Source organism: Ammospiza caudacuta, chromosome 5, assembly GCF_027887145.1.
Source record: "Ammospiza caudacuta isolate bAmmCau1 chromosome 5, bAmmCau1.pri, whole genome shotgun sequence".
In the NCBI taxonomy this organism is placed as follows: Eukaryota; Metazoa; Chordata; class Aves; order Passeriformes; family Passerellidae; genus Ammospiza; species Ammospiza caudacuta.
Window position 1 is genome coordinate 14,826,840 of NC_080597.1, and position 26,595 is coordinate 14,853,434.

Consider the following 26,595-nt stretch of genomic DNA (forward strand, 5'->3'; position numbering starts at 1 on the left):
CTAGGGAGGATGTGGAGTCTCCTTCTCTGTGGACATCCCAAACTCACCTGGACTTGTTCCTGTGTCACCTGCTCCAGGTGACCCTGCCTGGGCAGGGGGCTTGGATTAAATGGTCTGCAGAGGTCTCTTCCAACCCTGACTATTCTGTCAAAGTAAATTCTTACAGTTTGTAACCTCACCTGCTCAGCCTGCAGAGGCACCACCTTGCTGTGTCAGGGAAACAGCTGTGGGGTCAGGAAAGGGGTGTTTGAACAACAGTGCTTTAAGCACTTGGGCCCTGAAGACAGCTCCTGCAACTCCTCCCACGCTCTGTTGTTACTGCTGGTTCTCCACATAGAGCAGCTGATTTCTGCTGTTGTGTAACTGCTGCAGCAGGAATAGAAAACTTGATCTTTGCCCTGGAAGAGGAGTTTGGCCATGGCTGTTTGCTCCAGGCTGTCTCTGTAGGCCTTGGCTCAACTCACACTTTGTCAGAAGTGATACTCTGCTGGGTTGGTTGGTGTTTCCGCCAACTAAGTGACACTGGAGGGAGAAATAATCTTTAAAACAGGTAAGGAATCACTGCAGTAGAGCTGTTGGCAAGCTTTCACACTGGCACTAAGGAGTGCTTTAAGGTCACTCAAAGAATTGCCAGCAAAGGATCAGCAAAACCAGGTTTAATATAAAAATGAAAGTGTGGCAAAGTCCATTCAACAAAGTTCACTCCAGTATTTACTAGGTGGTTAAAGCACACAGAGAAAAAGCAAACTAAAATCTACAATCAATCAATTAAAACCAAAGTCAACCAAAACTTATTTCTGAGGATGGTGGGGATACAAAAAGGGTAAGGATAAAATGATTAAGGGAGATGTTCCCATTGAGTCACTAAGTTCAGAGTGGACCCCCCCTTGCTGAACTGAACCCCAGATCTGACCAGTAGTTTATGACTGAAGGTTTAATAGCACTTAAACTTAACAGCACTTAGTCCATAGTTTAATTGAGAACAATTTAACTAAAGATTCATACAGAATTTCCTATAAGCACAACAGCAATTCACTCATAGGCCTGAGTTACTTAGAATCTCTGAGAATACTACCCGTGGTACATTTTCTATAGCATATCTACACTCACAAACAGTCCTGAAGGAGTATGTAGAAGGTATAAAATTCCTCTGGAATTCACTGAAGCACTTACCTTGCATACCTTTGCCTCTTGTCAGTGGCTGAAGGGTTGAGCCTCAAGGAAGGGGGGCATCATTCCATGCTCTGCTGTCAGTGCTGGTTCTCCAAATACAGCAAACGGGTTCACTGGCTCTGAGGGAGACTTGGTCCCTGCCCACTGCAGTCCAGCAGAGCTCCAAGGGCCTCATCAGCCCCACTCTTTATGGGGTCACAAGTGAGGTGGGTTTAGTCAGCACAGTCCAGGTCAGTGACTTCCTTTGAAATTTCAAAAGCAAAAATGTTGTTCCACTGGGGGTGTTTTTCAGCCAGGAAAATAAGTTTCCAGGGCTGTTGGTTACAAAGCAGGAGCTCTTCAGACAGCACCAATTCCTGGGAACTGTTCCTGAAGAGCTCCAGAGGAGCTCAGCCCAGGTGCTGAGTGAGCATTTCTGACATTACAGCTGGCCGGAGGAGGAGGAGGAGGGAGGGGGGATGCAGCACCATCCTCACAGAATTCTAGGACAGAATTTACAAAGTGATGGCAGACTATACAGTACCTTGTGATGAAATGCACAGGCTCCAGTTTCTGCCACCACACTGATGTGAACAACTCCTTCCACATCAACTGAGCTCCTCTGCACTTCCACCTGCTCTGAGCAGCCACCCCTCTCAGAGACAGGGCCACCAAGGGGGACAAGGACAGCAGCTCTGGGACAGGCAGCACCAGCAGAAGTGCAAGGAAGACTAGAGAACAACTGCCAAACACATGGAACTCGTGGGATGCTCTGTTACCTGAAATTCTTGCAGAGGAAAAGGAAACTGGGACAGACACAATAACTAATTTTTATTACATTACAATAAATAGGAGCAGTACAGTTTGACAAAAAAATGACAAATTCCAGATCACCTCACAGCACATACTCCTAAAAACATTAAAAATTTTAAAACAAACAGTGGTCTTTTTTTTTTTCCTTTTTTAACTTAATGTCTGGCATGACCAACATTCCTAGGTCACACAACCAAATTATGGAAAAACTGGATCACACTGCATATGTTCCACATCAAATAAAGCACAATGTACAAAATGTGCATGTTTCAGTTTACACTATACAAAAATAGTTAAAATACATTCCAGGTAAACATATTACATTAAGAAGTCATTCTAGTAAGAAGTTGGCACTCAAGAGGAAAAAGCAGAAGTATTTTCAACATGAAAACACAAGACAGTGGAATAAAGAAATGTTAGGAAAGATTTACCATCTATGTAGCTTTATGTAAACTTGAGACACAATGATTTGTTTTACAGTTTGATGGTCTTTGAAGGTAATAATTGTATTGCTTTATAGTCTAGACAAGAGCAGAAGATTGTGTGTGTCAGTATTTACCCATTATCCTGTTACTGCAACAAAGCCCACACAGCAAAAGAGTAGCAAAAAATTTCAGGGCACTGAAACCGGTCAGAATAATTCCTTTTGGAGCAAACCAAGGACCCAGGTATTTAGCAGAGTTACATAAAGCTACTGTAAGAAGGTGTTACTCCCTGACACAAGGCAGTTTGACAAGGTGACATGGGCAGTGACTCCCAGGCTTGCTCAGGAGCTGCTCAGGACACAGCACCCAGGGATGTTCTGTGGAAGCATCAAACAGGGCAGGACAGGGCAGTGATGATGGAGCAGCCTGTGCAAGCTGCAATCCAACGTACTTCACCAAATCTCAACAAACAGGAAGACAAAACTGCACAACAGTGGCAAGGATGGGGCTGGGTTGGTTTTTTTTCAAGTAAATAAGGGCTAATCTAACTGGATTGTGTACTAATTTAATTAGATTGGCAGCTACAGCTCACTTTTGCTGAAAAACCCCAGCATTGGTTCATATAGAGCTTTAGAGTAGAGCTACAGAAACCCACTTTTCATGAATAAGACATTACAGCTACAAATTCTCCTAACAGCTTTAAGTTAAATTAACATCAGAATTTTAGACCAGCCCTAATTTGACATGCAGTGTGACTCAGTTACCAAAATTAAAATAACCTGAAGATTACTTCCATTTGTTCAAGGCTTACAAACCACTTTTGCTACGTTCTTCGTCTACTATCAAGAGTGTATAAAATGTGCAAGTAACTGTCTCCAACACATTTTAACCTTGGAAGCTCTGAAATATTTTGTGACATTAAGAATCTGTTCTTGCTCCTTATTGGTCCTTATAGTATAAAGTTAAGTTCTCCTGTTACTGTTTTTCAGAATATTTCATAACTTAGATTTCACATGGGAACTGAGAGGAGCAGAGGGGTCTGGATTTAGGTGAAGGGTGGGAACAGGGGGCACAGGCAGGAAAAGGCCTGATTTCTCCCAGACACAATGGAATTAAAGAATATGGAGCAATCCAGACACTCTCTGTTCCCTGCCAGCTTTGCAGGTCCCCACCTACAACAGTCACTCTGGGATTTTTCTGTAGAAGCAAAATAATACTTTTCACAGAAATGGTCCAAGTTACACAGTCCAATTTTTACACACATGTGTAAAATTTCCATGGAATACCTCAGCTTATGGCAATGCTGCTATTCCCTGTTCCAAATTTTCCAGTGTCCTGAACTATACTACCTCAACTGTCTTGTGGTTTGATTTTTGGGCACACCAGAGTCACACCTTCCAGTGTCACTCTGCAGCTGAGTTAGCTCCTGTGGAGAAGTGCACCTTCAGGGACCAAAGCTCTCCTGAAACAACTCCACATTTACAGGGAGACACCAGGAACTGCAAACACTGCAACTACTGGCTTGTACTTCAGTGGATAACTAGGCTACTGCACTACCAAATAGTGAAAGCTCCTGCAAAAATCCTGCATTAATTCCAATTAAAAAAAAAAAAAAAAGTGGGGGGGAGAGAAGAACAAAAATCACAAGAGAACTTAATCACAGAGAAAGAAACATTAAACTCTTGGTGTAGCTTCATGACAGTCTAGACACTGGAATGCCACTCACCAACCATTGAATCAGTACTTCACAGACATCACACAAACAACACTGACTCTGGAAATCATGTTCTATGCTGACAGATTGTGCAAATTCCACACCATTTCCATGGCATAGTGGATTTCCAAATTATTTGCATGAAGCAGCTAAATTCATCTCTTTCATTCACTCATCTGATGTTGCTGGAATTTAGAATTTCTCCCCTATTTTACACAAAATGGGCATCTGGAAATATTTAATGCCACTCTTGGGGGGGAGGGGGGCAGGGGAAGAATGGTTTTACTCCACTACGTAATTTAGGACTGATTTTGATTTAATTATTATGCAAATTCTGGGCCCATGTATGAATTAACCTAAGAATTTGAATCAACTTCTCTGTTAAGGCATTCTAGTATTTCCTAGGGACACTCAGGGTGAAATCCTGACCCTACTGAACAAAGCTGCTCAAAGCTTTGACACAGGGAGATTTCACCTTGTTCTTCAGACACAAAAAGTCAGTGAAGCTCTTAAAGCAATGCATTAACAATAGCAAATTAACCTAATTAGAACTTTTACTTTTTCCATTGCCAGGTGTGCATTGTTGTATTTTTAGATTTTTTTTCTTTTTTTAAATTTTTTTATAGAAAAAATAGAGTATTTAAGGAGTGACCGTGACAAATTGCAGTGAAATTTTTTTTGAAAGTTTTCTCTTTACATTCATTAAAGTTGATCTGAAATGCTACAAGACTAGATGCCTAGAAGCAAAATCTACAGGAAGACTATAAAGGCTTCTGGTCTCTCTCTATTGCAATCAGTCTAAAATAAAGGAAAGGCTGAAATGAAAGTTTCTTTTGCTAACTAGTCCTTTTTCCCAACCAAATTTATAAACCCAAAAATTCAGAGGGGATGTTAAAATGTGTAGAGCATCATTTGTTTGCTTTGCACACAGAACAGAAGTTCACAATCAGTAAGAAAAATAGGAAGTTAGCAACTGTGCATGCACCAAAGAGTCCTAAGACAGTTCTCAGGTTTTTTGTGGGTATTTTTTTGTTTTGGGTTTTTTTTTGTTTTTTTTTTTTGTTTTTTTTTATTTTCACAGGCATTGCTAGTTCAAGAACCAACAGTCAAAGAATACTGGCACTTTAAGAGGAATGAAGTTTCCACTGTCATTTAAAACAAGCATTCAGGTAAAGCTAACAGGATCATGAAGCAGAAAGTAAAGTAATGCTAAAACAAATGCTAATAATTTAGTGTAATGTACAAAATTACTTCAGTACTTCTTAAGAATAAGGATAAATTGTATTTACATAATTATACACTTTGTCTTTGTCTTCTTTTTCTTCTTTTTACCATCTTTACTCATCTTCTCTTTGTGTTTTCTGATTTCTCGAACTAATGTGTAGAAGGCATCATCAACACCCTGAAAAGACACAGAAGATACAAATCAGGATGAGGTTCAGACTCACTGCTGAGGTGCAGCCTGTGTTCCTCCCTGGCCATGTGAGGGGGGTTCCATCAGCACATTTTGCTGCCCACCTGCCATGAATCATGAATCCTGGCTGCAGGACTGATCCTGTTCCTCTCAGGGATTCTGAGCAGCACTGACACAACCACCTGAGGGACCTGCTCTGGTGCCAGCAGGAGCTGACACCTGCTGCCCTATTGCTCAGCTGCTCCTAAACTGGGCTCAGGGCATCCTGCAGGTCACTCACAGGTGCCCACAGGTGAAATTCCACTGCTGGTGTGGGAAGGAAGGCAATGAAGTGTGTGCTGCCCTCACCTCCATCACCAAGAACACACCTTGCCCCACCTCAGGCTAGAAAAGTATCATATACAGAGTGTGTATTTATATAATAACACCTCACAATTACGTTATAAGTATGTATTATCACAGATTTATAGAATGGCCTGGGTTGGAAGGGCCCTCAAAGATCCTCCAGTTCCACCTCCCACTGTCCCAGGTTGCTCCAAACCCCATCCAACCTGGCCTAGGGCACTTCCAGGGATGGGGCAGCCACAGCTTCTCTGGGCAACCTGTGCCAGGGCCTCACCACCCTCACAGAGAAGTTGTAAAGCATTAACTATCTTTACTTATGCTTCAATAATCTATATACAGCTCTGGAATATGAATTATAATGTTTGTACCAATAATTCAATACCAAGGACATAGTTAATCCACACATTCTGATCATTTCTCAGGCACATTGGTATAGTAATCACACCACAGTTTTATAAATCTTTACACATGCAAATCGATCAAATCAATCCCATGTCCCAACGATCAGTTATTTGATAAATCATTCAATTCACTTTGAAGGTTAAGGACCCTTGAAACATTCTCTCTGGTGCTGGATAGTCACTTAAATTCTCCATGGCTCCACGATTTGAGCTACAGACACAAAAGCTGAAGTTTCTTCACACTGAGTAGTTTCTCATTACTTTCAGAGGTAATTACAGCTGACTAAAATTAACTCTGATCTAGAGAGACCAGCATATCCAAAAGGCTGATATGGACCACTATCAATTACAATGTTGTACAATGTACTTTGTTACAACTTAATTATGGGAAACAATTTATGGCCTTGCTCTAAGGTTGCTTTGAGTCCCACTAAAGTACTCATGTAGTCAGTCTTGTCTTACATTTAATAATCCTTAAGAGAAACATTTTCTTGATTCTTTGCTGCCTTACTCCTTATATCTTTGAGAAATGCTACTCTATCACAGCAGCCAAATGCATCACTATAGAACTGGGTCTAGAAATTCAGCCTCACAAGTTTGCCTTCAAGCTGCCAAAAAAAACCCCAACACTCTGCATTTCCTCCTCTATGCCTACTTCAGTAAAGAACTGAAAGTGACCTCTGAAAAAACAAAAAGCCAAAAATCACCTTATTCATTACTATTTCAGCCAAACTCCAAGTGGTGATGAAACCTACCATGAAAAGTCCAAACAACAGGGAGGTGTGAAATAGCTTCACTTAAAAAGCAGTACTCAGCACAATCTAAATTTATTTAAAATCTTCATGCTCATAAAACATTTATGCACAACTGATGTTCAAAGTCCTTGGCAGTGTATCTCCCAGTATTAATAGCACACTTTTGCATATTACAAGACCTTGCAAACAACTTGTTCTACATTTTGAGGCATTATTGACCAATATAAAATTGATGCAGCATGCCTAGTGGGAGAAAAACTTTCTTTCTGCAAAAGGTCATGTCACTCATTAGTTTTTGGAAAATTAAAGATACTTGGTATTACTTTAGAGAGAAGCAGTGTATTTTGCTTACAGCTTCAACATTATTGCACAAAGAGAATATTTAGCCATATTTAAGTAGAAAATGCTATAGAAATAGCAACAATTCATGATTCCACTGCAGGTCTCAGCATTAAGGAGGAGCACAGCACTAAGAATGAATCACAACAGATCAAACAAAGTTTCATTCTTAAAACACAAGAACCATATAAGAACAACCTCTGCTCATGACAGTTGACATGAACCCTTACAGAACCACCTTTCAGAATTGGCTTTCAGTTGGTGCCTTCAAATGAGACACACTTAAAATTGCAATTTAAGTATTCAAACAAGCCATCTTCCCTCATTAAACTTGTCTTAAAATAAATGCAGAGAAAATGACTTGTACAAGGTAATACCCAGATGCTACCATGAACCTTTAAACACACAACTTCCCAATCAAGGCTGACATTTTTTCTACCTCGTAAGATGATGATCTGTTAAATACAGCACATGTTGCAACACAGAATCATAGAATGGTTTGTATTAGAAGGGGTTCTAAAGATCCTCTCATTTCAATTCCCTGCTGTGGGCAGGGACACTTTTCACTAGAGCAGGTTGCAGAAGTGACTTGGCTTTCATCCTTGCATTTACACCTCTGCAGACGAAGCCTCACTAATTATTGATTATGTTTGGTCCTGCCACAATTCATCTTCAATACAGGTCATTAATAGAACATGAAAAACAAAACTATGCCTAGATCACTTCTGAGTTAGAAGTGAAGAACACAAGGTAAAGGGAGGTCTTTCACTTTTCAGCCTGCCCATTAAATTTTAAATGTAAGTAGTGGATACTGTGTCTCCAGAAGGTCCCTAAGGCATCAATGCTGTGAGATCAAAAGCTGCCAACCTTTCCACTCAGCTCTTTCAGTGGGGAGGGACTGCAGGCAGCTGACCTTCCTCCCCCTGACAATGCACTTATTGTGTGCAAGCCTTTGGGGAAGCTAAGTTGTACTGAATGAGAGCACAAAATCCAGGCTCAGATTAGAAACTCACAATTCCCTGTGCAGGCTCAGAACTGATCCCCAGAGCCTCCCTCAAGGTGCATTGACAGGCCTTGCTCCTGGCCCTTGTTCTTCCAAAGGGCAGGGGGAACAGAAACTGATCCCACAGGAACAGCCTGCTCCTGACTGATCCCACAGGAACAGCCTGCTCCTGGCTACAAGTTTGCTTTTGGAGCCCCACAGGGTCCCATGCCTGCAGAGAAGGCTGGAGATGTGCCAGCACCACCACAAGCATGCATTAGACCAGGCAACGAACCTGGCTGGCAATAACAAAAAATCATAAGGAATTTGGAATTCCTTAAAATACCAGTGCCAAAAATGACCCTTAAACAGGTTCTAAATTGTAGGACTTCTTACATATTTTTAAAATATAATCCATATATACATACACATATGCATCAGTCACAAGGAATAGAAGTTATTTGTACACTTCTGTAGTACTATGGAGAGAAACCATTAAATTGCAGTTTGAATCAAGAATTTAGGCATTTTTAAATTCAAATCTAGAACTTTTGTAATTCAAACTTTCCACTCAACCTGAATTACATTATTTAGATGTCTGCTTGTAGCATGCTTTTTATTTAAAGAATCCGACACTTTCACAGAATTAGTTCTTTTGAGGATTTCACACGGAGTTTTGGAAATTTCTCCCTGCTAGCTGGAAATTACAAATAGAGCAAGGTTTTGTCCTTTCTGCTTTACTGTGTAACAGCCAAAGGGATGAAACTCTTGGAAAGCATCAGCAGTTCATGGCAGTCTGGGCAGTCAAAGTTTTCCGTTTCCTTGTGCAAGACTAACAGAACTTAGGAAGGCATCCACAAGCAGTAAGAAGATAAAGAATATTCCAAGAGGGAGAAAAACACTCTGAACCATCCAGCTTGATTATTCACAGAATACTGTCATTGCAATCTGTGTTACAATAAGTATTTCTGAAGTCTGAAATTCCAGCTGTAAGGCTCACACCACCAGGTGCTGCTCTCCTTAGCCACCTACTACATATCAGACTGAAATAATTCATTTTTTTACTGACTAGAAAGTAATACAAGCCAGGCTGGTTTAAATAGCAGACTTGTCATTCCACTCTAATCACTACTGAACTACAGCTGTGCCACAATAATTTTGGAATATGCTTCCTCCAGCTCAACTCCCTAAATACAAAGTTGCTGCAAATGCCCATCAATACCATGCAGAATACACTTGGGAATAAAGGCAAACAATTTCTTCCCCAAGCAGATTCCTGAAGTTCTAGAGCCTTAGATCCCAGACCATTTTCTAAACAGTGGTGCAGGGAAAAAAGAACACACAACAACAAATACCAAAACTCAACAATACCCACTGCTGACAGATTTCCCTCATAGGGACAAAAAAAAAAAAAAAAAAGGTGTGAAACCCCCCCAAAAATACTTCTCTTGGACATCACTAGAAAGTAGGAAGCTGGCAGAAGGAAAGCCATTTATGTTCTGAGACATAATTAAGAACCCTACATTCTGCAAAAATTTTTCCACTGAAAACCACAATTCTCACCATCTTATTCCCATTCTCCCAACAGGAAGGGAAAGCAGACAGGACTCAGCATCTTCCAAGTCCCAGAATAAAAAAAATAAACTCTACTTTGTGGTATGGTTCCATCAGTAACACACCAAGTAACTGTAAAGTTGGCTTCCAGAAGGCTACAGGGCTTGAGAAACTTAATTTCTATTGTTCTCATCAAAAGTAATTTTGCCCAGCTTCTCTTTGTTGTTTTTTTTGATAGCAGGGAAAGAAAAAACAAGGTGTACTGATGGCATCAATTTTAGTAATATTTGGATGCAATACTAGGGAGCTTCATGACTGAAGTTTTCAATTTCCTGCAATGGAAACCTGTGATGCAAAGAGTGTCATAAAGTGACTGAATTGTATCATTAAGGTTGGAAAAGACCTACAAGCTCATCAAGTCCAACCTCTGACTGCTCAGCACCTTGTCAACTATGTCATGGCATTAAGTGCCACATCCAGTCACTGAACATCTCCATGAAAATGGACTCCATTAAAAAAAAAATCTAAATAATTACCTCTGAGCAGTCATTCATCACTTAAAAGCTGAGACTAACAAGCCTGAGCAGATCTAGTAAAAACTGAAATGAATCAAAACTTCTTCCCCAGAAAGAGAAACAAAACTCCCTTACTGAGGAGAATATTCCCACACTGTGACAGTCTCTGGAGGATACAACCCAAATGCTACTACTTCTCTGCCACACATTCTGAAGTACAAACACAAACCTTGAAAAATGAACAGCTTTTCTTTCACAGAATGGGAAATTCCAGGTCATCCCCCACCTGGATAAGTATATAAGGAGTAACAACTCACTCTCTGCAGGAGGAGGTAAAGAATTAATGGGATAGGAATATCTGCAAGGAGCTGCTCTGATAGTTTACTCAAAAAACACTGGAAGTGATTTAGACAAGCACTTCTTCCATACCAGTTTCTTCTGTCCTCACCTCCTCCCTTTTTTCTTACAGCAGAATACATAAATTAAAAAAAAGATTTTGTGAGAATTTGGATATTAGGGTTTTTTTGGTGCTTTCTTGTTGGTATTTGTTTAGTCCCCTCTCCTCCTCCAGTGTTCCTTCACCCCCACCTCTTGTAAAGGCTCTCAAAAAAAGGTGAAACCCTATTTTGTCTAAATCTGAATCACTCATGGCATTATAGTTCACAAAAAAAACAAAAAAAAAAAACCCTAGATGTGGTAAAGGTAAATTTTTTAAGCTGGGGAAGAACAAGATAAAAATAACATGGCATAAAGAAGGGCCTGAGAATTAAAAAATCCTGTACACCAGTCAAATACTGTTTTGCTGGATTAAGAATCTCCTGTTTCTGTATTTGAGGAGGACTTGTGTTATAATCTTCTCCCCTTAGTTTATCAGCCTGAAGCTTCAACCAACATTCACCTCAACAGCATCTCCAATATATTCCTAATAAAACTCCTTCCTCCTAACTTCTTCCCACTCAGAACTGTGCCTCCATTTCCCAGCTGGAAAATTGAATATGCAGTACAGACTTCTTGTTAATCCATTTATCAAAACCCCACAAAACAAAGTAAATCCATATTGAGGACACTGAAACGTGATTGGTTTTATATCTGAAATTATGTCATTGATTAGCCACAAAAAGTCTGATTGGCAAGATACCATCAATCAGTTTTATTTGGCAAGTGATTTGCAACACTTACCCTGGTACATTACAAACTTACCCTGTTACATTACAAGGCATTTTTTAATTTTCACACACCCTGGAGTCTTTTCTTCTTTGCTGATTTTTTTCACTCTGTACTGTCGGATCTCTCGCACCAATGTATAAAAAGCATCCTCCACTCTCTGCATTGTAAAACACAACTCCTTAAAAATGGCTTTGTTAATGACTGAGACAAACTGGGACACCCATGGAAGGGGAAAAAAACACAACAAAACCACTGAAATTATGAGCTTTACTTGAGAGAAGTATATGGAGCTCCATTTATGCATTTAAAATGCTGGGCTTGCTCATCTGCTGCTTGATAAAAACTTAATTTCTTGATTACCAATTATTATGAATATCTGTGCTTCAAGCCCTGCTTTTCTTCTGGGCCTAAAAAAGAGCAAGACTTCTTTTCTTCCACTGCTGAAAATGATACTGCTTGTGCTGCTGAATATTCCCACGTTTCTGTGGGCATGGATGTATGCAGGAGGCACAAAACCTTATTAGATTGTGAGCTAGGGAGTACTTATGAACACACATAGTTAAACCACCCACTTGCAGTTTTGAGCCAAAGTGAGAACATGTTACTGTTTGGGCAAAGAAAAGCAAGCTCCTTCATGTTCTGTTCTTTAGGTCAGAGGGAGAACTTTGCAAAAATCCATGGATCAAGCTAACAAAGTAATAAAAAAGTCCCTCCAGGTGATTTTCTAAGTGGTTATAAAGAAATAAAATTTTCTAAGAATACTAAATTTGGGGCAGTGCTGTTTTTAAAGCTACTAACTTCATAAAGCAAGCACTGTGCTATTAAATTTAGAAAAAGTGGTATCTGAGGCATGGCAGCAAATGTTCATTATTGTAATCTTTAAGAGCTTTGTTACATCAGCAAGACACACCTGACCTGTTCCTCTGGGCCAGACCCAGCAACCACGAGGGTGCCTTAACAACAACTAAACACAAACAATCTGAAATTCTGCTGCTCAGGTTTTAATCTGCTGCAGAAATGCTCCTCAGGTGTTCCAGGGATGACACAGAGCTACATGTTTTACTTCTCTGGTCTCACACCTTACTTTTCTGCAGCTCTGCATTTAGGCCACTTGGACATGACATTACAAGCGTTAAAAAAATAAATGTACAGAGACTGTTAAAGACATCTTTAACCAAATACAATATGAAGAGATACAGCACCAGCTCTAAGTTAAAATATTTCAAAATTAGTGTATCTGTGCATAAATGTAAGAATTTAGATCAATCTCTGAGGATGTTCTTATTAGAACAAGATGAAAAATGTTCCACTGTAGTTTTTTAAGGGGAAAGCAAATCTCTCCTCTGCCTTACTATCAATCTCAGTGCTTGTGTCCCCAATCAGATTAACAGGGTTATTATTTTAATACAAACTCATCATTTGAAAATAAAACCACAACACACTGATGATCTTGGCAAGCAGCACAACCACTTAAGCCCCAAAGCTTTATTACTACCAATGGGCAGTCTTGGCTTTTATTTGGCAGATTTTCCATAAATTCTGTCTCCATTTCATCTTCATATTCTGCACTGAAGAACAACAGCCAGGCAGCATTTACTGCCACAATTACTGGGTCATTCTGCACGACCTCTGCCACAGGTTATCACACTGAACACTTATTTTTAACACACTGCTGCTTAATCCTTACACTTTAAGGGTTCTTTGAGTGTTCTTCTGAACTACTGCCTCTTCAATTTGAAGATTAAATTAATTAGATTTATTTCCTGGATTGTATTGCCCTGTATTTGCATAATGTGCCTTGTCAGGACGTAGTCAAGTATGGACAAGTCTTACATTCCAGGTCTGTCAGGTTGCAAAATGTAAAGAAAACCCCTAAACCAGGCAAAATCCAAGTAAAGCTCATACTTCCATGTTTTGCTGGAAGGAATGGAAGTTTCCTTCTGAAGTGGAAACAGCAAACATTGATCAGCTGCTATGTGCCAAAGCACAGGCTGTACAAAAATCAACATTTTTGCAAATCTGTTTTGGAGTAGAAAGATGTAATTTGATTATGGAGATTTCACATGAAAAATTAGGTAACAATTGTTGAGTCAACATTTATTGCCAACTTTCCCATCACCAGCAGGAGCTGTAATTTGCTTTAGCAATGCAGAGAGATGGAGAGACACAGAGTGAAAAAAGAAATTGCAATTACTGCCACCACCAAGAATAGACTTATGAACCCTGCTGAAAGAGATTATTCTGAAAGAAAATCTGTACAAACACATATTTGCCTATAGCACTAGCACAGACATTTTAAAGAGCCAGATGCCAATCCTACAAACTTAAGTAATTTTAATACCAATTTAAGACTTACTAGTATTTTTTTCCTTCAATAAGCAATGGCTATATAAATAAAATGGGAGTAACCAGTTCTTTTAGCTGTCAGAGCAGGAAGCAAAGATACCCCTTGGCAGTTATTGAAACTTCAAAATCTAAACAGCCTAAGGAACCCAGGACCTTGAGGCAATGATTTTGAGGTGCTTTTGCCTCCTGAATGACAGCCAAACACTCCATTTAAAACATGACCATGTGCAAAGAAAGGGTGTTTCAAACCCAGACCAAAGTATCCCAAACAGCAATTTTCCCAAGTTCCACTTCTGTAGTGCTTAAAGGAAGCTAATGAAAGTTAGCCCTGACAACTCAAAACTGTTCTGTGCCCATCCTTAAACACTTGATCACAGCTGATCTCCTAAAAGCAACCAAAACTTTCTACCCTTGGAGCTTTGTCCTTGGGGGAGGACTAAGCTCTTCCAGAAAAGTTCTGCCTTACAACAGGCAAGTGACAAGAAAAACTCAACCCCCAGTGTAAAATGTCTGACCAAGCTAAAGCTCATTGAAAACAAAGCTTTAAGATGAAATCTGTACACAAGAACTGGATTAAAAATGGCTTGGAGCGATACAGTATCATTAAACAGATATGGCAAACCCCTAAAAATGGTACAAGTAAACTGAATTATCTGAATTTTAACTGATGTGTAGGAATGAATTTCTGTAAATACTGCCCCAGTTACTTCACCAGACCAGGCACAGGTTCTCAACTTAGCTTGATCACAAGGCTGGGGTCTACCCCACAGTACATCAGGCAGCTAAAATAACCAAAATGCTTTTTTAACAGCATTCTGGTGATTTAGGTCAACTTCTTCATGACACACTTCAAAAGTGAGTTTAAACATGTATTTAAATAAAGAGACCCCAAACTTTGGGAAACCATTTACTGTGCTTGCAATAATGCTTATTCATCTGCTTTCCCTGTGAATCCAATAGCAGCAGGAAAGCTGAAATGTTCCAAGGGAAACAAAGCCCTACAGTCAAACCACACTGAGGTGGTCTGGCCTTACAGCTTTGCCCTGTGTAACTCCCAGGCAAGGAGAAGCCCAATAAAGAATGGCAGGTGCAGCTTTGGTGGAGATAAATCAAGTTTGTCCCTCATCTCTCACGGATATTATTGATAATATTGGGAGCTACATGCTCATGTAGACAGGGAAGAACCTGAATATAAAGCTTATGTCAAACAGAGAAAAGCAAAATCAGCAATCAAAATAAACCTAAGCCATTCATCCCCTTCTCCATAAGGATTGTGAAAGGATGAGTAAATGCTCATGGCCTTACAAAATCACCAGTACTGCCCCTTGCTTACATTCAGAAGCAGGACTATCACAAGTTTTCATAAATTACATTATACTGATTTCAGTCAGTGGTCCAATAGAAAATATTAATAATCTGTAGCCTTATACCCAAGTTGTAGGGCCCACTAAGGCAAGGTTTCACTGATGAATTCAATGATTTGTTTGAAAATTCACAGAGGGATTTGTCTTAAAACACAATCTTCTTGCTGGGAGCTGAAGTGCACATCTTTATTCTCAGTCAGAACCCAAACACACTAATTTCTAAAACAGCTTATTTCTGTACTTCATGTCAATATTCTTTTCTGTCCTTGCCTGTGAATTTGTGAAAAATCTTAAAAACTTAGCTGAGACATCATTCTGTGTGAGCATGCAATGCCATCCTTTTAAAAAAGTGTCTTGACAATCAAAACAGTCTATTCTGACAACTTCCTCCTATTCCCACCTTCCCAGTTTCCTTCTGCAGAAACATTTCTGATCCCCTCTGAGCTCCAGCAGAACTGGGCACAGGAAAGGGCAGAGGCAGGAAAATGGTGCCTTTCAGCAGGGCATTAGTGATGATGTTTCCATGTGGTGGAAGTGAGGACAGGAGTGGAAAAGAAGGTTCCCACTTTGAAAGATTCAGGGCAGAGTTTCCACAGACCCCAGAAGACCACCAGCTGCATCTGCTCATACTTGGAAGGTCTTCATGAGGACAGAGAAAACCAGAGTTTTATTTATATATTGACTTTAGACAAAGAGTGAATAAAACTGCAGCCCATGGGCCATTTGCAGCTGCCAAAATGGTTTGGCTCCCCTAATTTAAAATTACTTTTGAAGAAGGTGTGTGTGTGTATGTGTGTGTATGGAGACATATATACACATACACATATTTATATATATGACAGTGTGACTGAAAAATCATTCTATGCACATACACACACACATGCATATACAAGCACATACACTAATATTTACATCCTCTTGCTATAACTAAATTCCAGTTCTTTCTTTTCTCAAAAATATTTTATTTACATGGCATCCTATGAAGGAATTTCATAGCACAACAAGCTCTGAACAGCACTGGGAAAGAATAAGCAGCCATCCCTAGTGGTGCCAACTTTTTGAATCCAACAGGTTCTAAACAGTCTATTGGGCATCTGTTTTCAAATATCCTTTTTAACAGAAGTGGCTGTGCAAAAGGAATATTTCCCCAACAAAGCCTGATGCTGTATGAGACACACTGAACAAAGTCAAACCTAGATGTTGGTGTAGCACTTCTGTTGTTTCAAACCTAAAATGTAATTTCAGAGTTATTTTTTCACCCTCCTATATCCATGACAGCCACCTTCCAAACAAAGCCAGTATCATTATTCAGTCCACTTGTACGCCCCCCCTTCTTCAGGACAATTGTGTGGCCTAATTTATTCTCAGTCATTCAAGTTTGGTAATTCTGCTTTGGTTTTTTTTATCCTACCTAACAGACTTTGTTTGTTGCCAGAAGTTAGCATTGCTCCGTGAAGTTTTACTCATGAGCCCAGGTTTCAACTTGTCAAAACCTTGGTTAGGTGGAGCAAATTTGCACTAGTAAAATATTAATTTCTCAGCTCAAAAAATGCCTTACAAGCTATGAGGAAATTCTGCCAAGTGATGTAGCTGGATTTCTACAGAAATTCTGAGCAGTTACTCCAACTGCAGCATTCTGCCCCTATTTACCTCCTGAATTTCTGATTCACAACCTGCACATAACACTCCTGATTATGCAGAGTAGGAGTCACTCAGGCCTGTTCTAATTTGTACTGACAGTAAAATCTTTGCTCTTTAAAGAGAAACAAGAGAAACCACCAACCAGCATTTTTCAAGATTGCTTTCCTCCAGAAGGACTGAGCCAGTTCCACCTCTATCCATAAAGTTTCTCTTCACCTGAAAGCTCAGATGTCCTCACACAGCCCAAGAGAGGCACTGAAAGGACCAGTGAGCTACAACAGATCAAGAGTGAGCTCTAAAGTTTAGGAAAAGTATCATTTTACACAAGCAACTAACTCAGGAACTTCAGAAATAGCCTTAAGGTCGATTGCTTAGGTGTATCAAGCATGTCCCCTAATTAGAGAATCAATGCCTCAAGGAAAAATTCCTTTGTTATTAATGAAAACACTTAAATCAGAATAAAATAATTAGCTGCTTGTCTGTTTAATCCTCTTGCTAAGGGAAAAAAAAGCATTTCACCTCTAAGCAGAAGTGCTTCTATTCTATTAAAACCTCTCACAAGGTCAAGAATGCTGCAATCACCTGACAGAAGAGAGCAACAACAGGCCAGGTCTCACTCTGAGTCTGCCCACTTGAAGCCAATCAATCACTCATCAATACCCAATTATAAGCAAGTTGACAGAAAGAAGAAACACCCCAAGGATTTCCAATCTGCAGAGATGCATCCATTGATATGACTAAGCAAATGTCAATGCCTGGAATAATTAACATGATGGTAATTCAGGTGAGAGCTCTGCATCTGGGAAGTCTTGAGCTTTACCTGTCTTGTCTTTGCTGATGTTTCAATGAAAGGAATTCCGTAACTTCTTGCTAAATCCTGAGCTTGTTTTGTGTCTACTGTTCTGGAAGGCAAATCACATTTGTTTCCTACTAGCACCATTGGGACATCTTCTGAGTCTTTAACTCTCTTTATTTGTTCCCTAAAAACAAAGAAAAAGAGAAGACTGCATTTAGCAAGTATTATATAGTAGATTTTAAAACAGTTAAAACATTTAATTAACAGAGTTGAACATCATTCTTTATGTTAATCTACTGCACATGCACTACTGGAAGCCACTAAAAAATAAATTGACCAATCCTGTCAGCATCAAGTTTAGCATCTTACTAAACAAAAACAAACCAATCAACCAACCAAAAGCTTGACATTTTACAAACTACTAAGAGGTTAATGTCATTACACTGTTCTTTTAAAAATATTTTTTTTAGCTTTTTAGCAGCTAATATCAGAATAAGCTTAACAAACTCTGGTATTAATCTTACTACTTACCTCTCACATTCAACACTCAATACTCAATTAATTTGCCAAAACATTGCCAAAAGCTCTGTGTCTGCTGTCTTGATTTTGGTTTGGATTTGGGGGGAGGTTGTAACTTTATTTTTTTCTTTAAGTAAAAACAGCATTAAAAATTCTGCACTTAGGGGTTTTAAAACTCTGAAGACCACTGGTCTGGCTCTCTACAGAGAGGTATTTCATAAGAGTTTTTACAAGCACTAGTTAGAAAGGATCTTGAAAGATGTTAGATGTACTTGTGAGGAATCTTGAATAAAAATCATTAATTTCATTACTTCTGCCTTCCAAATAATCTAGCAATGTGTTCCTTAATTAAAATAGACACTATTTCCAGCTCTTTATGATTGTTCAGCTTCAAGCCTGGAAGGTCACCCACAGGTCTGTCAATGCACAGAAAAAAATTCCAGCACTCAACTCCCAACACTCTTTGAAATAAACTGTGAAGGTCTTCTTGTGCAAATCTGCAACTCTCTTTAAAAACAAAAATTCCTCATGAAAACCTGTATGCTCCTTCTCCTTACACCAACATCTTTCTTGCCTTTCTCCCTTCCTCCTCTAAACCCACAGGAAACCCATCTGTGATATTACTATTATTATTATTATTATTACTACCTAACTGTGGATAGATTAACATGTGTTTGGGACTAACCTTAGGCTGATGCTGCTGAACTCAGTGATCTTTGGTGGGAATTAGCATTGCCTTCTAACAGAATACCCAGGGAGAATTCAGGATAACAGTAAGGCACTAAGTTATAAATGATCTGCTATGATAATCACCAGAGACTGCTTCTATTTCTAAATTAGTGTAGCTGACAGAGAAAGCATGAATTGGAATTCTTAACTAATTACTTCAAAGAAGATAATATGAAGAAATTAGTAACAATTGGTTTTTACTGTCATTATGGAGCTCTGGTTTTGTATGTCTGTCCTTCTCAGGCATCAGGGCTCACACAAGTTATTCTTCTCACAACACCCCCAGGTATTTCCCCCTCCAGCCCCAAACAACACCAGCAATTGACATTACTGTCTGTACAATTACAACAGCTTCAGTTTTTCCACCTTAGCAAACAATTTTATCAATGGAATGGACAGAATTTATCTTTGGGTAAGTCTTGACTCAGAATACCAAGTCACAATAATTTACACCTCATTTATGAGCAAGGCAGATTTTCAGATTACCCAAAATTCCAGATAACAGATGCACAAATAAGCTGCAATATTGTTAATTTTCAGATTTTCCCTATTTCATGAGAGATTGCTGTATTATCCAGAGTAAGAACAAGCCCCCTTCCCACCTAACAACAAGAGCTGGTGGATTATCTCTTCATATACACACCTATAATGGTGAATATCTTCAAAAGACTTTGTATTGTTTATGGCAAACACACAGAGGAAGCCTTCCCCTGTTCTCATATATTGGTCCCTCATTGCACTGTACTCTTCTTGACCTGCTGTGTCAAGAATATCCAAGAGACAGGTTTCTCCATCAATTACTACTTGCTTCCTGTAGGAATCCTAGGGAAAAAATACACCTTGGTTAATCACAAACAGGTCAGGTTTTGAACATCAATAAATCTGGAGATAATCAAATTATTTAGCAGCAATAAGAGTGACTGAAAAGGTTTGACTGTACTTAAACTTGCTAATTTAAATAAAATTTTATTTTAATTTGAATACGATACAATCTACTAATTTTGTTATTTCAACCACAATTTGTCCCTCATTCTATGCTACAAGAATGCACAAAATAATAAACCAGAAAGAATACACAAGTAAGACAACTCCAAAAATCTTTGCCACTGAAAAGGAAGTGAAGAATAAAAAGCCTTCAGTGTTTGGGACAGGAAATGTGTTTTGTATGCCTGAGCAGGTGTGCATAATGCTATCTGCTGTTATCAAAGTTGAGCTGATATATTTGAAATTGAAGCTTTTCAGGCAGGACAGATCAACAGAGCCATATGAAAACCCTGATGGGCTGGTTCACAGAGATGTCAGAACAAATTATTTCAATGCTATCAAATCAAAGCTTTCAGGTCACTGACTCAAGTGGCTAAAATCTGTACAAAGTCCCACCAGCCAGATTTTATTACAGCCCTGTTTAGGTGCTAGGCCTCTGTGAGTACACAGCTTCAGCAGTAAGAAGGTGAGCATTACATGCCCAGTAATTTCTATAAACACCCCTGTGTTTGAAATAAAGCAATGAGCTTGGAAAAGGTGTCATCAAGCAGCAGCATGAATTATTCCCAGTAAGCAGCTCTTGTAACAAATAACAGGTATGAACACCAGCTCCTGCTGTCACCTTTCAGCTCGAGATTAACACAACACTGCTGCTGTTCTGACACCATACAGGAGTGAACCTAAGCTAAGGGAAGGGAATTAAAGAATTTAAATTGCAGTTCTAGCCAGCTGCAAGGTGAATTCAGAACAGCCTTCCTTCCTTTGTACCCATTTTAGGGCACAGTACACCTACTCTTAGGGAATTTCTAGCCATTTGTAATTTCATAAAATACTCTTTTCTCCCCTGCTGCTCATGCTAAGAAAGAAGCGGGAGATAACTGTAAAAAACCAGTATTTTAAACCAAACCAATTTTGTAACCTCACATTTACTGTTAAATGTCATCCAGGCTCACAATATCAGATAAAAGAATTCTTACAGTTTACCTTAAAGACAGAAGTTTGCTTCCAACATGATTTTTAGACTATTTATTTCACAGAAGTGCAAATTCAGTGATCAGGTAATAAGTGGGGAAGTTACTTCAGAAACTTTTAAGCCATGTTTAAATATTGATACAGCTGAGAAACACACAAGCTCCAATGTGTTTTAAAATATAATTAATATTCTAATCTTGCTGCTTAAAGGGAAAAAAATTACAAAAACCCCCAAACCTAAGGATGCATCTTCATTGCAACACTTCCATTCACGAGCAGATCCCCCATGTCCTGGGACACCTTTACCACAGTTCTAGAACTTATTTCATTATACCAGACATATTTACAAAGCTTGCACTTTCTCTTCTTGCAATTTGACTGCTAGTTCAAAAATATGAAAAGCAGTTCTTGAAAAGCCTGTACTGTTCCTTTCCATCTTAAGGACTTCAAAGGCAAAGAAATTCCCCTCAACTGAGTGCTAAACAAAAGCTTTACGTAATTTTCATTTTAAGAGAAAAAAAAAATCACTTTTAAGAACTGCCTACCATGTTAGCAGTAGCAGCAAAGATGCACCAGCATAAAGCAGAGCACAGATACAAAAATTACTATTTTGGGGTGCTTAGTTGCTTTGTCACCTCTGGGGAGGAAATCTTAGTGACTACCTAGTGAGGGGATTTGAAGCAGAAGGAAAAGAAAGATGTGGGAGAGAAAACTGAAGCTTATGATTTACAGACAAAAATAATAAATTTTTTTGGCCTTTTTTCCCTCCTCCTTGCAAAACATCAAACATGAAATTCACATTTGACTATTAAGTAAAAACAAAATGCAAACTAGAAGATTAATTCCTGATTCCTACCCAGCTTCAAATGTGAAATTCCAGTTTTTCCTCAGTATACAGTGTGTAACTTTTAAAAATTTCATTGATCACATGACCTGCTTTTATTGGTCTTTCACAAGCCATAAAAAACAGCAAGAATTATGCTAGAGGAGTAATAATTCCATTTGCTCACAAGCACTGATAAGAAAATATGATATGAAATCTCAGCTTTACACTATATACGGAATTTAGCTAAAAAAATCGCCAGTGCTTAATAAATCCCATCTAGGCAAGTAATTATTACTCCACAAAACTCCATTATACCAGAGATTTAATGCTAAAATATCACAGCTCCTGAGACTCAGCCATTACTAAATATTGGTGCTTGTTTCACAAGGGCACGGGTCATTTAAGAACACGGATTTAAATATCAGTATTCCTAAATCAGCCGAGGGATTTGGCTAATCCAATTTCCAAACCTCTGACAAGCAGCTAGGAAAGCTGCTCTTACTCTGGGACGTTTAAAAGACGACACATATTTAGGGCTGAAACCTCGTGAAAACGTAAAAAAGCTAAAAATGAAAGAAATAGAAGGGAGCACAAGTAAGATTTGCTCAGCCTCGGCCGGTAGAGGGCACTGCCCCAGCTGCTCAGGCCAGATTTACAACGGTTGCTGCCCATTTAATTTAAAATAAAACACTTAAAATTACTTGGCTATAAATCCTTGCTCGGACATCTCCTTCAAATAAAGCATTGGACTGTGAAACACACATAAAGCATCGGTGTCTGAACAACTGCAGCCACCCAAACACTCATTTTCAGTCCTCCCCCTGCCCTGCCATCTGCTCTGCTCAGATTTAAGTCATAAAGCACTCAAGCAGGCCCTGAAATTTGACGTTTTCCAATCAGGTTATTTGTTGAATCATTAGGTTTATTCCACCAAAAAGCAGCAGCAAAATTAACACTGTAAAGGCACCTGTGATTAAGTAATTAATGTGTTTTTTCCTCTGCTGCACCACACTATGTCTTCACAACAGGAGAATTTTACAAGTGTGGAGTTTCATTCTGTTAATCACAGGAAATACCTAGAATTATTCAGTAACTGTGTAGTTATGAAATATACCATGGACAACAAACACTAAACTATCTTCTCTATCTTACCCCAAATTATTCAGCATGATTATTTGCAGGGAAAAGAAATATTCTGCTGTATTGCAATGAAAGAAACAGTGCTAAATGGCAAACAACAGTAGTGACACCACTGAACTATCCTAATTATTCACCAGTCAAGGCAATTTTAGCCTTATCTCCTCATACTGCCTAAAACCCACTCTACATTGTTCTTTGATCAGCATCACAACTGCACCTACACAGGAAGCACCATCACCAACCCTGCTCAACCAAGTGGATTCTGCCCCAGCATGAACCTCAGCATTTAAACCCAATTTTCATTTGTTTGACACTCCAAATCACAGCCTGCCCTTGTTGGCACTGAAATACTGCTTACCCACATGTGAGCACACACAGAGCCAGTTACCAGGAGGAGGAAAATACAGTTTCCATCCCTGAGGCCTCAGAATTTACAAGATAAGAACAGGATCTAGTAGACAAGAACTTGTAAAAGGAGCAGAAATGAATGCTGCTGCATGTGACAAGATGGGAACACTGGCAAAACCTATTGGGCTGCTTAATTACCAGTTAATTTGGTATCATTCTTAAAGACACACGGATTCTGGACACAGCACTGAATTTGTGGCTGCCCCATCCCTGGGAATGGCCAAGGCCAGGGTGGACAGGGCTTGGAGCACCCTGGTCTTGTGGAAAGTGTCCCTGCCCATGGGAACAAGAAGGTCTTTAAGGTCTCCTCCCACCCAAACCAGCCTATGACTCCATGAATAAAAGACACAGTTCTGGGATTTTCAGGTTCATTCTATAAGGAACTGTATTTCCATTTTATTATTTTATATTTTAAATGTATTTAATGTCCTTCAAATCACTCAGCTGGTGGAATAGCAAAATTCCTCAAGTGCTCCAGGAATACTGGCATTTAAGTTTCTGTGTTCCTAAACTGTTTACACAGTGACAACTCAGAAGATGGAACATACACAGCATCTTCTGCAGTGCTCAAACACACCTCTAACCTAAGAGAAACCCAGGTAATCATGAAAAAGCATCAAAGGCCAACAGCCTCCAAAGGTACTTTTGCAGAAAAAAGGAAAATACCATTTGGCTTGTTCCTCTCAGCAAGTTTGGTGTGATTTTAGAGAGTGTTTGGGGTTGTTGTTTTAAGACTTCAGATCTTAGTAATTGAAAGAGCTGCTCTGCTGGTGTAAGTCAGACAGACTTCTCTGCACAAGTCTAGTCAAAAGCCTTCTGCAAGCAAAATGTCATTTGGCCATGCAAGAGACCTGGAAAGAACCTCAAGTCAACACATCTCTGTTTGTGCCACCTCGGGACACTGGCTCCTCCTGCTTGTGTCTGAAAATCACTACCTACACACTTCCCAAGTCTCCATTTTAAGCCCAGATTTAAACCCTTGTGATTCCTTCAAGTGAGCCTGGAAGTGCCTTGCTGGATAAACATATCAATGAAGTCACGAGATGCAGAGCTTCAGTGCTGGGAACATAAAAACCTGGGCTAAGTTATGGTGTCATTTCTCCTTTTATAGAGTCTGAGGCTGTTAAATGCAACGATCCACAGGAGATTTCAGACAACACCAGTATTTTTCTTGTATTTAAAAGGCAGAGCTTGCCTGCTCATTATGAACCTTTAAAACAGCACAACTTTTAAAGCTTATATACAATTTCAAACTTTAAGGTACTGAGCCATGTATTTCAAAGAGCCTATTCCAGAAGCTGTCTTATAACATCTTCTCTAGGTGGGGAAACACGTACTGGTGTGTTTAAAGAGAGAAAAAACAAAACAGAACAGGCTCCAATTTTTGCTTCATTCACTGCAACATCCTAGGACACATCTCTCCCTGTGTGAAACAGATCCCAGCGACAGGAGCTGAGAAAGACTGGCACACACATTTCACAACCACTAATTTTCCTTCTTATCTAAGGAAAAACGTCCCATTTAAGAGGTTGCACAAAGCTATGAAGGGTTTCACCAAGCTTTTTCAAGTGAGTTCGCAAATACTTCGTCATGGAGATCCTAAACACGCATCCACACTGCCCAAGGGTACATGGCAATTAACACCATGCTTTTAATTGATCAAAACTGGTAATTTGTTACTGCAGCTCTTGTTCCACAGCCAGATCAGGAAGCACAGCAATTCTGTCTCCAGTGCAGAACAATATCTCTGAGCTCTTTTTACTATAAAGCCCTGTCCTTGTGGTAAGTATCAAAAGGAAACAAGCACCATTATTCACTGATAATCTCCCCTCACAAAAAGTATGAGATAGAAGTGTTTACCTCTATTGTGGGGTCATATTCATCCACAAAGTGATTCTGGATTAGCTGTATTGTCAAGGCGCTCTTGCCTACACCACCAGCTCCAACCACCACAAGTTTATACTCTGTCATTTTTTAGCAGACCTGATGACAAAGAAACCAACATTAAGCAGAGCTGGGCTCCCACTAACGAGGATGCTGCCGGTGCCTTCTCATTCAGCGTCAGGATCCTCTGCTATTACCGGGAAGCAGCTCCCTCCCTGCAAGACAAGACAAAAAGGGATGAGGGAATGCTGTTCCTCAAATATTACACACACAGGGAATGTAGAGCGGGCACTCGGCCGACAGGCAGCGGTCACACCGAGATTAAGAGAACACGAAATAAGTATATAAAAAAAAAATAATCCCACCCTAAATTAATTTAAAAGGCACTGAATTCCGGGAAAAGCGAAATGAATATTTCGTGCAGGGAATTAATCCGTGCAGGGATTTAGTTCCCCGCTGCTTCCTCCCGGTGCCTGGCGGAGCCCGCCCGGGTTTCCCGGAGCGTCCCAGCTCCCCTCGGAATGAAGCTCACAGCCTCCCGTGCCCCGACAGGCGGCACGGCGAGCACGGCTTCTCCGGCGGCTTCCCCGACACAGTTTAGGGTGGGTTTTATTAATTTTAAATCGCCGGGCGAGCCGTGCCTGCGGGACCCCCGCGGCTCCGGGGCATCGCCCGCCCCGCCCCGGCTCCCTCTGCCCCCGCCAGCGCCGCGCCCGCGCCGCCCCAACTTTCCGGGTTTAAGGATTTACGAGAGGGGGTGAGGGGAAAAAAAAACAATCCATGAGGGCTCAGGGAGGGGTGGGGGATGTCTCGGGCGAGCGCCGGGTCCCGCAGGGCGTTGGCCACCTGTCCCCTCCCGCCGGGAAGGACCGGGAATGCGGCTCCGGGGGATGTCGGCGGGAGCGGCGGGGGAGCGGGATAGGAGGGGGAAAAGGGGACGGGAGAGGCGACGGCGACAGCGGAGGAAGGGGGCGCCGGCTGCGCTCCCCACCTCGGAGGGAAAGCGGGGAAGGAAGGAAGGAACGAAGAGGGTCGCCCCGGCTCGGCGGGGTGGGGATAGGCGGTACCTGGCTGGCCGTGCCGCGGGAGCTCCCGGCACCCGCCGTGCCCGCGTCGCGTCCCTTCCTCTGCTCTCCTTTCCCTTCCCGCTCCGGGTCCCTTCCCGTCCCGGTGCGAAATGGCGGGGGACGGGCAGGGCTGGGCGGGCGCTGCCCAGGGAGCCGAGCACCGATGCACGGATGGACAGCCGCGATCGATGCGCTCGGCGCTCCGGCGCCCCTTGCGGCAGCGCCGGCACCGCCCTCCCGCTGCAGAGCGGCAGCCGCGGGTTCGAGACCGCATCCGGCCACTCCCGTGTCCAGTCCTGGGATCCTCAGCGTGAGGGAGATACGGAGCTCCTGGAGCGGAGGC

At 40.7% G+C, this 26,595-nt stretch overlaps 1 protein-coding gene across 1 annotated transcript; it reads right to left on the bottom strand.

Moving 5' to 3' along the window:
* Positions 1 to 1,842: 1,842 nt before the first annotated feature.
* Positions 1,843 to 26,349, bottom strand: KRAS (KRAS proto-oncogene, GTPase). The gene is made up of 6 exons (XM_058806147.1): positions 26,253 to 26,349; positions 25,383 to 25,400; positions 25,162 to 25,284; positions 19,615 to 19,793; positions 17,748 to 17,907; positions 1,843 to 5,506 (listed from the first exon to the last, which is right to left on the bottom strand). Exons 3-6 carry the CDS (start codon positions 25,270 to 25,272, stop codon positions 5,390 to 5,392), a joined length of 567 nt encoding a protein of 188 aa, XP_058662130.1. The 5' UTR covers positions 25,273 to 25,284; positions 25,383 to 25,400; positions 26,253 to 26,349; the 3' UTR covers positions 1,843 to 5,389.
* Between the last annotated feature and the right edge of the window lie 246 nt (positions 26,350 to 26,595).